The 15319-nt window shown below is 35.0% G+C and overlaps 2 protein-coding genes across 6 annotated transcripts in view; one reads left to right on the top strand and one right to left on the bottom strand.

Moving 5' to 3' along the window:
* Positions 1-12441, top strand: part of Gug (arginine-glutamic acid dipeptide repeats grunge) — a 249811-nt gene extending 237370 nt beyond the window's left edge. For all 5 annotated transcript variants that reach the window (XM_089098272.1, XM_089098273.1, XM_089098276.1 and 2 more), the window contains 3 exons: positions 3145-3505; positions 5687-5838; positions 12167-12441. In XM_089098272.1, coding sequence (XP_088954398.1) covers positions 3145-3505; positions 5687-5838; positions 12167-12230 — 577 coding nt within the window. In that variant the 3' untranslated portion in view covers positions 12231-12441. The remainder of the gene's footprint in view (positions 1-3144; positions 3506-5686; positions 5839-12166) is intronic.
* The window catches only part of LOC148946209 (D-lactate dehydrogenase, mitochondrial-like), a 531845-nt gene that overhangs the window by 357848 nt on the left and 158678 nt on the right, over positions 1-15319 (bottom strand). The window lies entirely within an intron of this gene.

Raw genomic sequence — 15319 nt, 5'->3', positions numbered from 1 at the left:
ATGCACATTTTTTTTTAATTATTCATGTACGGTGAGCCAAAATAAAAACCTCCATTAATTAAAAAACGTTCAAAAACTAAACAAAAAAACAAGTTTTTTTTAACTGAAAGTAAGGAGCAACATTAAAACTTAAAACGAACAGAAATTATTCCGTATATGAAAGGGGCTGACCCCTCCTCATCACCTCGCTCTTTACGCTAAAGTTTTTATTGTTTTAAAAAATAGTGTTATGAGAAGGAATCTAACTTTAGCGTAAAGAGCGAGGCGTTGAGGACGGGACAGCCCCTTTCATATACGGAATAATTTCTGTTCATTTTAAGTTTTAATGTTGCTCCTTACTTTCATTAACTTGTTTTTTTTTTTTTTTTTTTTTTTTTTTTTTAATTACTGTTAAGAACTAGATGAATAAAGTGGTAAGTTTATTTTTCTTGTTTAATATAAAATAGACTTTTCGTATAATACCAGTCAATATTAATAGTGAAGAATGTATTCGAACAACTAAATACTTACTACAAGAAATACGCCCTTGAATGAAGGGGCACCCTTCATTCAAGGTACATGAACTCCCAGAATTAAGGAAAAACAATCAAAAAACCACTACAATATCCCTAGAACAGCTATAAGACATGACAACATCTAACACATAAATGAACATTTCAACAACATATACAAAATGAAAACGCTTGTCAAGCGTCTTCAAGATTTCCATTGTGATCCCTACTAATTCTGAATCTTCCAAACTGCCAATATAATATTTAAATACCAAGACATTCAAAATTATAGTATTTCAGTATTAAAAAAAAAAAAAAAAAAAAAATCCTGATGTCAAACACTATGTGTAATAAGAATGGAAGCTAATATTAGTGTTCGAAAGAAAAATCACCGACGGCATTTAGGGTTTGGTTTTTTATTGTGATTTTTTTTTTGTGTAATATCAAGGCAAAATTAGTGTAATAAGTGTAATTAGTAAAATTTGTTTCTGAGAAAAGTCTGATCTTAGTTTCTGAAAAAAATGACAAAAAAACACACTTTTGAAGACCAAAAAAGGCTAAAAAATGTCAAATTGTAGATGACCCTGGTGATTTTTTTTCCGACACTAACACCAGTTTCCTTTCTTATAAGTTACAAATAGTCTGCTTGATACTAGGAAAATAAAGTCAAGTCATTAAAAACAATAAATTGAATATATAGCGACATCATAAAGGTTTAAAGTAAGTTCCAAGTCTAATAAAAAGCAACTAAAGAGCTCAATACTAGGTGTAATAAAAGGGAAATTAGCCGCATGACCAAGAAATGTCTAAAGGAGAGAGGCTATAGTTTTTTTTTTTTTTTTTTTTTTTTCTAATACTGAAATACTATAATTTTGAATATCTTGGTATTTAAATATTATATTGGTAGTTTGGAAGATTCAGAATTAGTAGGGATCACAATGGAAATCTTGAAGACGCTTGACAAGCGTTTTCATTTTGTATATGTTGTTGAAATGTTCATTTATGTGTTAGATGTTGTCATGTCTTATAGCTGTTGTAGAGATATTGTAGTGCTTTTTGATGGTTTTTCCTTAATTCTGGGAGTTCATGTACCTTGAATGAAGGGTGCCCCTTCATTCAAGGGCGTATTTCTTGTAGTAAGTATTTAGTTGTTCGAATACATTCTTCACTATTAATATTGACTGGTATTATACGCAAAAGTCTATTTTATATTAAACAAGAAAAAAAAAACTTACCACTTTATTCATCTAGTTCTTAACAGTAATTAAAAAAAACAAAACAAGTTAAGCCTTTTCATTTTGTATATGTTGTTGAAATGTTCATTTATGTGTTAGATGTTGTCATGTCTTATAGCTGTTGTCTTAATGGGGCATGGCTCAATTCTGTTATGTAACGTGTAACTTCTCTGCAAGATTTAAGTTCTCCTTAAAACTAAAGAGTTCAATACCAAGTGTAATAAAAGGGACATCAGCCGCATGACCAAGAAATGTCTGAAGGAGATAGGCTATAGTTTTTTTTTTTTTTTTTTTTTTTTTTTTTTTTTTTTTTTTTTTTTTTTTTTTGAATGATAGAAAACTAAATAGCCCTTAGTTTTGTTAAGTAGCGCAGGGTGGTTTAGCTCGGATTAAGCTTGCATGGGATTGTAAAAATAGATGTGAACCCCCTGAATTTGTGGAACAAAATAGAAGTATTTAGATTAGTAAGTTTTTCAAGTAAAAATCTGTTATAATCTATAATCCCAATGTATTTATCAAGAACCAACTGTGTGAATATATAGTGTAAGCTTATTGGTCAGGGAACTGATTGGGAGTTCATGCTGTAAACACCTCTGTTGGATATAGTCTGGATATAATCTCATTATACAGTAAGACTCAATTGTGATTCCCTATGGACTTATCATAATCAACATTTTTGAACCTGAACTTGGATTATTTATTATTTAGTTATTTGATTTCCCTACGGACTTTTATTGAAAATAGTTTCAGAATCGGAACTTGAATTATTTGACAGCCAATTATTTTGGATGGAAATTGACTTTGGACTCATTAACTAGTTGTATTACCAGTAAAGTTCAATACGAATATGAGACGAATCAGAGCTAATTATAGGAGAGGTAAAAAGAGGGAAAGGCGTGACGATTCAGTGCTCAAAATGCCTTCTATGGTTCCATCCCCCTGTGCTGGAACCGCACCGTTATTATGGCAAGAAAACCCCAACTGGAAATGCAGCTCATGTGTTATGGCTGTTCACATAATGAGTCATGTCATACTGCTCATGTGTTATGGCTGTTCACATAATGAGTCATGTCATACTGCTCATGTGTAATGGCTGTTCACATAATGAGTCATGTCATACTGCTCATGTGTTATTGGTCAGGGAACTGTATGAATAAAACTATTGTAAAAAGAAAGCTGTATTCATATAGAACAGTGGATTTTTATCTGGTAATCATTTGTTTTATTTTGTATCAGCAGATCAATCTGAGTATGTGTGAGGTGTAGTCGGATTTATCATGTACTATTTATTCTTGAAACTTGATCTTGCGATTACTTGATGCTTTTGCGTTTTGAAAGTTATTGTAATTTAGATGGAAATACGCCCCCTCTCCCCACAGTATTTTGGCAAAGGATGCTTATTTATGTACTCTTTTTAGATTCGGTCTTCAGCCTGGAAGTGGTGGCCCTAATCCTGGGCTGGGTTTATACCCGCCACCTGGATCTTTGCAGCAACAAATGGAAAAGGAGCGTTTAGAAAGACTAGCCTCTTTTGGTCAGTTGGGAGATCAACTAGCCCAATCTTCTGCAATGGAGCCATTGTTCCGTCTCCAGTTAGCTGGATTAGCTCCACCTGAATTTAACCACCCCTCTTTAGGCTTACATCCGTCTAACCCAAGTAATGAGCAAATATTGCAGAATATGAATTTACTTTCTGGGGCAGCTTCATTTCAAAGACCACCAGGTCCTATGGGCCTCCATCTCCTTGGTAGACCTTATGATGACCCTGCATTTGCCCAGGTATGTTTTCTAACAGTTTTGTTTTCGTCTGGTTGATAAGGCATAAGGTGAAGTTTAAATCACATGCATTCTTTGCTAAACACCTATACCCAGGTGAAATCCTTTTTGACTTATTATAATTTGCTTTCTGTTTCGTAAGCAGTCCTTATTGGTCCAAAGTGGGATGTGTACCTAATAACGGCGGAGGATAGAGTTTAAACTTATTGAGATAAAATTCCACAAGTTATATTAGCAGTCAAATTTGAAAAAAATGTAAGATAAAAAAATGATGATGATCATTTTGATTTTGAAAAGAATGTCTGAGACAGTATAGACGATCGCAATGACGATAATGAAATAGTGGTCGTTCATGTCATTGGTAACATTGCCGTAAGCGCCCCCACCAACGACTGTCATCGTTATTATTAATGTTTTTTTTAAATCTTAATCAATACGGACACCATTCCTAAGTTGACCTCTGCGCTGTTGGCATCTTCTTGAACATTATCGCCATTTACTGAGAAGACTCCACAAAGTTTTTTACGCCAGTGCCCCCTCTGTAATTCTGCACCCTCTACCTATCTGCCATAGTAGGTGCGTTGTCACCATGAACTCCGTGTTGGATGTGGCTGGTCTGAAAACGAGGCTGACATCTAGATGATGATTGTCCGTTGAAAAATTTTCCTTGGGGCAAAAAATTTCCAAGAGAGTAGAAGTTAGAAAGACTGGTTAATCATTCATAAAAGCTGGATAACCCAGGGTTCAAAAAAAATTCTTCATAAAAGCTTACGTGTTTCGCTTGTCTTTACTATTGCATACCGGTGAAGCACTTATAAGTTGTTGTAGAAAATCTTACAAATACAAAATGTGTTTTAATACAGAATACTAATACCGAAGCTACAAGTTAAAACGACAAATTACTTGTTTAATGTAAGAATTTGAATTTACTTCATAAATACAAAAAAAAAAATGGCCTAAAAAATGTATGTCTTTTTTTTGTACTCAACTCTATGTACTACCTTGTTGAACTAGAAATACCTGTGTAAATAGACCCCTGTTTCGAAAAATCAGTTCTCTAATAGAGTTTATCTAGTTGTATGGAATATTAGAAAGTGATTTTAAAATTCCAGAGGACAAATTCCCTGTATTACCTTACCCCCCACCTTAGGCCCCAAGAAAGATGTAGACGTAGAATATGAACAGATATACGATACCTGCATATATGGAGTGGGGTCCACCAGAGAATGGTCTGACGGACCCCCCCCCCCCCAAATAAAAAGGGAAATTATGGTCTAAAATGTCACCTTTTTTCTGACTTTGTCTCGCCTTCGAGGAAAAATGCTCAAGTGGAGCTTTTCTAATTAGCATACTTTAATGATCTGTATTTTAACGTGCGTGCATCTAGATTTCTATATAATTTATTCATTTTTTTTCTCACTTGATTTGTGTTTTTATTCTGATTAAGATAAATTTCCTTTGTATCACGTCCACTGCTTTGGACTTGCACTTCCCGCTCCTCAAAAGGCTTTTGTATTTTTAGCAATTAATTAAAACATTAAAAATTGGAAACTTTTCTAGAATCGACAAGAAATAATGGCGTACAATCAAAATGCAAAAAAAAAAAAAAATACTTAGATGATTTTAATAGTAGAAGACAGATGCGGAGGAGGAAAAGACTTGTCCCCATTTTGATACAGCAAATATATACTTGGAACAGTGTATTCCCTGACATTAAGGCATTTTCTGAACTATTCCAGAAATACTGTTTTTTTTTAAGAAAAAAAAACATAGAATATTTTTTTAAATTTCAGTATAGAGCATTAGCAATTATTCTAAAGAAAATATTTCTGTTTGTGCAAAGCTCTATTTTCTAACTCCTGTTTGGTATGCCTTTTTGGTATGGACAAAGTCAATAATAAAAAGACCCATAAACGCATTGCCTTTACTCAACCACATAAAAGCAGACATCTTTCTAAATCTTTTTTTTTTATTGTTCATTTTACAGAGTTAATACATTCGGCTTCTGTATGACTTATGCGTCAGGAATGTGTTTTGGTTTCAAACGGCTATGACTAACGTTTCATTTAATTATCATAGTTGTGTTTACTAACAAAAATTATACACCAATTATCATTAGACTAAAAGCACGATAAAAATTGAATAAAAAATATCAAAAAATATTATTTTAAACTTCATTTTTAGTTATCAGCACAGGCCGCAGTTCAGGAGCAGTTACAAAGACAAATGCTTATGGAAAGAGAAAGGCTATCCTCACAGGGCCTTGGCCTTATGCACACTCATCCTGGTGCAGCGCATCCAGCTCTTGCAGCTGCACAACATGAGGAATATATGAGGTGAGCATTTCAAGAGACACAAACTGAGCTAATGAAACAATTTCAGAAGATCCTCCCCGGTTTTTCTCCTCTTTTTCTTCTATAAGAATCTTTCAGATTATCATTTATTGACATTTATTGAAAAAGGTGATTTCGAGTAAGGTTAGGAATATGGCATGACGTAACGCTGGGCATCAAGTTTGAGCCCGGCTCCTTCACCGAAAATATCAATTTATGCGCATCTCATAATATCTTGTATTTTTTTGTATATGTCGCTCATTTTTGCTCTGTTTAGATCCCCCCCCCTCTTCTGTATATATATCTGCTTATGTGCATGGTTTGAGTTATTAATGCTTCATCAGTAGTTACTAATGTTGTATAGCCTAATCTGTCATAAAAAGGATATAATGATTCAAAATGCAAATTGCTTTCCTTGACAAAATTAACCAATAAATTAAAAGGGAGAATTTGAGCTCTCAGTTTGTTCACTGGTGGGATTGAATTCTTCTTCTTCTCTAAGGCGAGATATTGGCTTTTCAGTCAAGAATATCTATCCCTCTTTCTTTTGACTTTTTATGTTAGGTGTGTTGAACTATTGCATGTAGCTGCTAGTTTTGTCTTGAACTGGTTATCTCTTGGGATTTGAGTAGTTGGATAATCCTGGTGCATACTCAGTATTATCCAGGTATATTGAAAAATTTCAAGGTCAAATCCGAAATGTGTTTCTTCTAACAACGTATTCAGCGATCTTTAGAATTTGTGATTCGGTGCATTCAAAATGCATTAAGTGGTCCCACTTATTAAAAGATTTAGCTTTTGTACTGAAAATAAATACCATTCCTATCAAGCAAATTTTGTTGTTGAAGATAAAGTAATAACTAAATGTAATCCAAGGAGATTCAAACCTCTTTAAAAGTCCGTCCGGCAAAGTCAACATATTATCTTTTGTAGGCTTCAACTTTAAGGCACTTTAGGGCTCCAAGGATATTCCTTAGAATTCAGATTAACTCTAAGATTAATTCTATCCTTAATTAGAATTAAGGATATTCCTTACAAGTGGGTAGATTTTGTCGCACCTGGTGATTGGCAAAACAGGTGGTGCAAATCAAAGAACGCACCTAATCTTCACCATATGGAATCTTTCTCCATTCTTTGGAGTGTCTCCATCCTCTTCCCCCCCCCCTCAGTTGGTTCCACTGCTGGCACTTACGCAGAAATATTTTTATAAGGCACCATTTTCTTTTACAGCCCTAACAAATTCTAAAGGCTTTGACTATAATGATTCTAACCCTGAAAACAGACTTAGGAATTGGTAAAGAAGGCAACTTTTAGATAATCCTCAACTGCTCTAGACCGTTGACCTATAATCCTGTCTGGGAACAAACCTAAGTTTAGACAAGCTTATAATCAGTGCTTTCTCTAGATTATGTGATAACTTGAATTTATTTCGCCAGTGTGGTCAGTTTGACATAGTGTAAACCGCCTTAATCTTTTTTTTCTAATTTAGTTAGCTTTTGTTTATTCCGCAGTACCTTTCTCTATTTTTTATTTATATATTAGTTATCATCTCTATCCAGTTTTAAAATTTAATTTTTATTTGCTTTATAGTTTGCTGTCTACTTCTTTATGAAGTATTGTTTACATAACCTTTATGTGAACGGATTCTTAGTAAATGCAAGTTCCTTCACTGTCAAAACTACAGTTGAGAAGTGATGGAAATCGAACAATGCCTGCTGCATTGTGGGGTCTCAAAGTTAAATATCTGTAAATAAAAACTTAAATGTCAGCTACAGGGTCGTATCCAGGATTTTTTTTTTGGGGGGGGGGGGTTACAAAAAGAAACTTCAAAAATTTGCTTGTATTCATTTTGTTACGTTTTAACGAGTCGGAGAGACATTTGGGAGGGGGGAGAGTAAATCCCCCCCTTGGATAGGGCCTTGGTCAGCTATAATTTTGAAGACTATATAGCAGAACTTCTAGTTTAATGTCAACCATGTGTTGTTCATTTATGGAAATTGTAGATTCAGTAAGTCTGGTTATATATATATATATATATATATATATATATATATATATATATATATATATATATATATATATATATATATATATATATATATATATATATATATATATATATATATATATATGAATATGGAATATCGCTTCAAATGTGTAATTAATTTTCTGTTGTACCTTTTTATCCCTTTCGTCTCCCATGAACTCCCATGAAACTCTCATGAAGATCTTTTAAAAAGGATAAGTTAAAGTAGCCATTTATTAAAAGCAGCGAGTTAAATCGATTTTTATAATTTTATAGGAGACTGATTTTTCAATTTGAAGACAATACCCATTTTTTAAGATAAAAATGGTTTGAAGGATCCTTTGGTGGAATAGCAGGATGCTTTGACCAGTGTGGCCAAAGATGTCCTAGGTGAGACATCTGAATAGAAATTTAATAAAATGATTAAGTGTGAAGACAATCGTAGAAGAAGTCAAAGATTTTATTATCGACATAAGAAAACAACATCTTTCTTAGTAAACCCAGGCAATAACCCAAGCCTTTAAAAGATCTTGCAATAGAGCGGAGGAATTTCCGCCCTAAAACTCCACTTGGCGTACTCTAATGTCATTCATTTTTTAATCGAAAACCAAAGAGACTGAAATATATATGTAATATTTATTCTATTATATTATCGGGATACAAATTCGAGAGTTCTGTAAAACAAAAAGTGTTTGGAAGAAAACGGTTTTTATTTTTAATTTGTCTTTTTTTACTCCCTTGGAGTACAGTTTTAAGGAACATTTTTCTTCCGAAATGGGGGGGGGGCGGAGGGTGTCTAAGCTAAAGGGTACAGTGAGAAGCCGTGAAAATGTGTGGGTGGGAAACAAAAGGATGCAGCATACGTTAATAGCTAAAGGGAAAAACGGATACACAGCAAAGATGAAATTAAAAACTTCGGGGAAAAAGTGGTTTTAGCCTATTTTAAATCCTATACAGTATCTAGCGTGGAAGCCTGAAACGCGAGCAAGAAGAGGCTGTTAAATATGTCAGGATTCAAAACAGGAGCCAAGCAGCCAAAAACAAGTGAATAACATGAAAGTTAAAATTAATTATTAAGGAAAATCTTAAGAATATGATAGAAGGGGGCGGGCCCACGAACCCCATGCATGCGTGCCTCCTTTGGGCAAACCGTCTTAGTATTATTTCTGCTCCTGTAGCCCAGCAAGAAGCATAATATTGGACATTCAGATTCTAAATACTCCAGTTGATGGGAAATGTGTTTTGCTGGGCAAATCTCGTGTCTATTCCAGGAGGAAGTCAAAATGTTGTACTTTGTATTTATCTTTGTTCTTAAATGAGGAGGAGTATTAGCAAACCTCCCTGCTTTTTCCTGAGCACAAGGCCTATTAATGCTAATTAAGGCAAAACAAAACTACACCACTGTAAACAGAATAGGAGAAATTGAAATTGTGAAAAAAGTAGCCATGAGAGGTTCTCTTGTAATTGAGTATCTGGAATCTAGCTTTAGAGATCTTACAAAGCTATGAATCATTTTTTAACGAGGGAATAGTTACAGAGAGCTGTCAGAAAAGGATGAGGTAAACTGACTAATTTGAGACGATTGTTACCATATGTTGAATTTCATGGGAATAATTCTGCCATCTTAACTGTTAGGCGCAAAATACAATATACACAAAATACATGCAACAAGAATTAAGACAGTTGGCCATTTTTCTTAAAATTTCGTTTAAAAGCATTAACTCTTTATGAAAATATGAGCTAAGAATCCAATGTGTTGTTGATATTAGGGTCATTGTATCAGGTAGAAAAACCTGCTGTTGTTGTTAGATGGAGTCAGGTGTAAGCTACTCACTACTAGAAATAGAAGTAAGATAACTGTGGTATTAAGTATGAATGTAAAAATAATTATAGAAGCTTGACTGACAGCGCGCATGCCTAATTGCATTTTCATGTATCAAAAAAGTTGAACTAACCGTCCCCCTGTCTTGTTTTTAAGTTCATTTAAAACTTTTCTGAATTTTAGAATTCATTAAAAACCAAACAAATAGCTAGAAGAGATTTAGGCTGGTACACAAGAAAGAGGCCTCCGGGTTCATTGCAAAATAGTTTTTGCATATCTTTGGAGCCGATCAGCTTTGCAGCCCGCTGCTCTGACTCTATTTCGCTTATGTGTGTAGTGGTGGCTACAAGCTCCATCAACAATAGTTAATTAGCGCCAAAGCTTCGATTCATTGCGTCTATCCCTCCCCCAATCTTGAGTTTCTGTGATTCTATCTCTATATAATGTTTGTATTTTACCATAAATCGTCTACTTTTTGCATTGGTCTGAAGTTGCAAATCTCTCCCCATTTCTGCTTCCACATCTAAACATAAATCCTTTTCGCTAAATAAAAAAGACAAGCCCCCATGGGTCTCACCTGACATATTGTAAAGTAGAGCATGACAATACACCGTAAATTAATAGTTATTACAGTACAGCGGCTATGGTACTCTCTTTTTACAAATTACATTTAATTAAAAAAAAAATTATACTTACAAATGCACTAGATATAGCAATGTCGTTTCAAATGAGCCCTTGAATATCTCTCTGTGGTATTTCAGCGCCCCACTAGTGACAATAGAAAAAAAGCAAGTATAAAAAAAGTAGACACCACTGCTTCCCTGTAAAGTGATTTTCTTTGTTGGTTAAGAGAGACTGTTATTCCCCTAAATAGGGCTTTTGGCTATGGTAATTCCAATGGTACAGTTTCATTTCGATCCAACGCTATTTTGTGGGTTTCAGACAGAGCCGTATCCACGATTTTTTTTTTTTCGGGGGGAATGTTTATAAAATGATTTTTTTTTTTGGGGGGGGGGGGGGGGTAAAAATGCATAAAATTTTGTTAATATTAATTTTTGTTACGTTTTGAGAAACATTTCGGGGGTGGGTTAAGCCCCCCTACCCCCCCCCCCCCCTGGATACGGCTTTGGTTTCAGACTATTTTTCAAAATTCCCATAAATTTGTTTTCACAACGAACGTTTATCCTTAATCGAAATAATAGGTATCATTCGTGAATCGGGTTCAAATGGCGATTCTTCCTCAATTTCCAGTTTGTTTGTTGTTGTTGTTTTTTGTTTTTTTATTCAGGTCGTGTTTTTAAACTATTGTTTACCATGGAATATTCAAGGGTTTGAAAAAGATGTTCATGGGTCTGGTCTGGCTATTCAACATAACATGACAAAAGACCCCTCCCATTCAAAAATAAAACTTTGTCTTCTTCCTTCTCCTTTTTAATGTATTCAAATGTTTAAATAAATATGTTTTTGAATTGGTTGTAACTACATGCACGTAAATAGACATTAATCTGGCGGTCAGAACCACGTAAATCCGTTTATAACTATCTCTTAAGGAAAACATTGTACCTTTCGAATACTGCAATCCTATTCTTGTGATTCCTATCCTTAATGTCAAGCAGCCCATTCTTATTGGTGTTTGAAAAAAGTCATGTCTGACAGATTAATTTACACCATCAAAATTAATGTAGTAAAATAACTGTCGGAAAACTATTTGAGAAGTTATTCACGGAAAATATTATTATTTGAAGCTTTTGCTTGATTTTTTATTTATTTAGTATGTGTATAAAGCTATACTATTTTTTCAATGTAATGCTCTGCGTATAAATGGGCGGATATTCGAAAATGTAGTGCCTTTTTTAAGAGTAAAAAATGATTGGGGAATATGAGCCATCCTCCTTTGGCTTTTAGAAGCAGCCCTCCCCCCAAGATAATCGGGTTAAAATTTGAGACCGCCATTTTGTTCAAAATAGCCTGAAAGTCAAATAAATATGCCTTCGGGATGACATGACCCCTTCCTCCTGCCATCGAGGCAAGTCTTGATGTTAGAAGATGTTAAAGGAGGATGTTAAAAAGCGATCAAGAGGAGAACTAGCTCCATCTAGCCCCTTTTACACCTTTTACCAACAAAATTACCTTTTGTTGGGTAAAATTACCTTTTACCTTTTACCAACAAAATTCATGTAGTAAAATAACTGTCGGAAAACTATTTGAGAAGTTATTCACGGAAAATGTTATTATTTGAAGCTTTTGCTTGATTTTTTTTTCTTTATTTTGTATGTGTCTATACAAAATCAACTATTTTTCCAATGTAATGCTCTGCGTATAAAATGGAGCACTAAATATATCCCTGAACGTAAGGAGAGGGAAGGGGGAAAGGGAGTTAGTCCCCTGGTGATTGTTCATTAATCCTTCTCCCCTTCACTAAGAGTAGTATTCAGAGTGTGCTTGCTATAGTATATGTATTAATTTTTTGTCCGATTTTTCAGGCAACAACAACGCGAAAGAGAGTATAAAGTCCGAGCTTTAGAAGAAGCAGCGCGAAGGCAATAGAAAGTCAAATCCTCTTTTGTGAATGTGTACAGTTTTAAAGTTCATTTTAGTTTCACTTTAATTTGTATTTAATTGAGCATGCAATGCGCTGATGATTCATAATGACACATTTTTTCTTATATTGCACAATATTACTGTCGTTGTTGTTGTGTAATCGTTTAAATAATAATTCTTTTGTAATTGAATTGGTTTATATATAGATATAGGCTTATTGTGGACATTTATCTGCCATTCTGAGCATAACCGATACTATTGCCAATAATTCATTTGTATATTTTCCATTTGGTTTTTGAAATGAAACGTGACAGGAAAGTGATGCAATACAAGGCCATCAAAAAAGGTTACACGCGTCGAAAAAAAATTGGAGCTAGTAAGCAATGCCGTATCCAGGGGGATAGGGGGGGATGAACCTCCTACCCCCTTCAAAAAAGAGGTTTGTCCGACTCATAAAAACGTAATGAAAATGGATATAATTTTTTTTTGCGTTTTTTAACGTTTCTTTTTGTAAACCCCACCCCTCTCTCCCTGAAAAAAAAAATCCTGGATATGTTCTTGCTCATAAGTGTTTTTTTTTTTTTTTTTTATACAGAAATGAATGAAGATTTATACAATATCAAGTTTTTCCATTATTTAACGTTTTCTCTGTCAAAATACGAGGGGTCGCTTACTATCTGCCTCTTGAGGCACATATCAGAGCGCTATGTGTCCCGCATTGTTCCACCACGCGGACCGCATTGTTCTGAAGCATTGTTCCGCTCTTGGTATATAGTACCGGGAGCCCGGCGCGGGGCTTGTAAATATGGATTCTCGTTGTTGCTTGCTTTCTAACCGCAAACAATGTGAACCTCTTCTTGATCTCATGGCGTCACCGTGTGTTCAATACAACCACCCTGGGAAAATACGATTTATTCCTTAAAGTTGTGGCATATTTAGATCGTTTTTATGGCCAAAATGTAAACATGCCAGTGTTCAGAAACAAAACTATGTAGCCGATATGTAGGCTTTTTGCCTTATCTTTACGAAAGAAATCATGTACAAGATTAGGATAGCAACAGAAAAATTTGAAGAAGAGGAGATCGACATCATCGTTGCAATACAGATACTTGTAGCTAAGGAGAAACCTTTGGAAAGAATATTGGAGGATGAAATGAACAATTTCATTGTCAGTGCAAAGGTGTTCGCCAGAAGGAGAGAAGCTGATCCAAAGGCAGCCTTGTCAAGTTTCAGCAATTTTTTATCCCAACTTTAGCCTCCTTTAAAAAAATGGGTTTCAGTTGCAGATATTGAGCTAGCAACAATGTCTTTCCAAACCAAGAAAGACCTCCAGATTCTACTGCTTTTCAAATAGAGCTTTCAGTTCTGTTTAAGTTTTGCCACGGCGCTATTTGTTTCAGAGAAGTTCTAGGTGAAGGAAATGGCCGGCAACACCAGCTGAAGCAAGCCAATCGCCTTTGCAAATGGATCTGATAACGGTGCAGGAACTACAATTTATTGTGGTAATTTTAGTCGTAATAGTCCAGTGGACCAAAAATTATTTTGCAAATTTGCTCATAGATTGCGGTGAAGTGACACAGGTAAGATTTTTCCGTGAAAGAGAATACGGCTTCGTCCCATTTTTAACAGAAGAAGAAGCCGAACGGGCTATTGAAGCTCTTAACAATTGGGTTATACACGGAAAGAAGCTCAAATGTAATTTACCACCAAACAGTTATTCCAATAATATCCTATGAGGCAATAACCTACGCCAATCTTTTAGAAAAAAATTCATGCTAGAAACCGCATTAAAATAAATGCTGGACATCTGCGTCACCAACAATTTTTTTCTCCTGCGCTATTCGGAACTCCTGTTGCAGCATCTTAGCTACTTTTCTTTCCTTTATGGAATATTTTTCAATGAATGCAAGAATTTGTATAGATCTTTAAAGTCTTATACACTCCTGTCTCAAGTCTGTCTCAATGCTTCAAACTAAATAACTACTGCTGGTATGGTTTCAGCCCTTGTTGTTTACCGAGTCCTTGATAAGTTTCATAAATTAAAGCTGTTTTCAATTGAAGAGAGTTTCCCTTTAAGGTTGGCAAAATGCTTTGTAGATGAAGAGAAGAACACGTATATTTCGTCAAGGATGTTGAAAAGCTAAACTTTCCAAAGAGGTGAATAGCCACTATATTCTATAACAATGTTTAGTCTGTGGGACTGGCAGGAAATATAGGGTACAAGGCAATCAAGAAGTTCAGATATTTCCTGCTGGGCTCCATTAAATTGACCAGAGATTGCACTTGCATAGCAGTAAGACTGGAAGGCTAGTTTATCCAGGGGAATTCCTCTCCTTGACATTGTTCCTATTATACTTTCTGCCATGTATTGCCCGGTTTCGTCCTTAGCCTCGCTAGTATCTAAGTTCGGGTGCTTTTATTAACTAAGAATAGTAAGAAATCATCACGACTGCTGTTATTGACGGAGTGACAAAAATAGAACAAAGCTACTCGGAAGAGAAAGACTGACTAGTTTTCCTTTCTTCACCTTTTCTCTGCTGTTGATTTTGTGCCATTGCTGCAGACCGACTTCAACCCAAGTTTTTTTCGAATCGGTCGCTCCTGGGACCACTAGTGAAAAGGAAACACAGGAAGCAGAAGGTAGCATCTTTCTTGATATTGTATTCTAAGAAATGATAATCCTTATACGATCCCGGATGAAAACGCCATTGTTTCATTTCTGATATTGAAAAATCAACCGGGAAGACACTCAGCTTTGGTTGATCAAGACCACATGAAATAAGGTGACCTCCTTTGGTTTTCGCTAGCGATTGGCTTCCTTATTCCTGGACCCTTGTGAACTATACTTTCAAAATCGTCACTGCCACTTTCAACAACAACTCCACTAGGTGTTGAAATACTAAAAAGTTCTTCAGTGAATTCGACCGTTGACTTTTACATAGCTCAAACACAGAAGATGTTGTAGATTGTGTTTCCACCAAGATGTCTCTTGCATTCAACGTAAAATTTTCCCAGACAGTCTTAACAATGTCATTGGAACCAACAATGATATAGCTACTGATATAATGTATTCCAGCTTGTTAAAACATGTAAAA

The sequence above is a fragment of the Artemia sp. Qi Xiang Cuo genome, chromosome 12, assembly GCF_049724085.1.
Source record: "Artemia sp. Qi Xiang Cuo chromosome 12, ASM4972408v1, whole genome shotgun sequence".
Classification (NCBI taxonomy): Eukaryota; Metazoa; Arthropoda; class Branchiopoda; order Anostraca; family Artemiidae; genus Artemia; species Artemia sp. Qi Xiang Cuo.
This window is presented reverse-complemented; position numbering and strand designations above follow the sequence as displayed.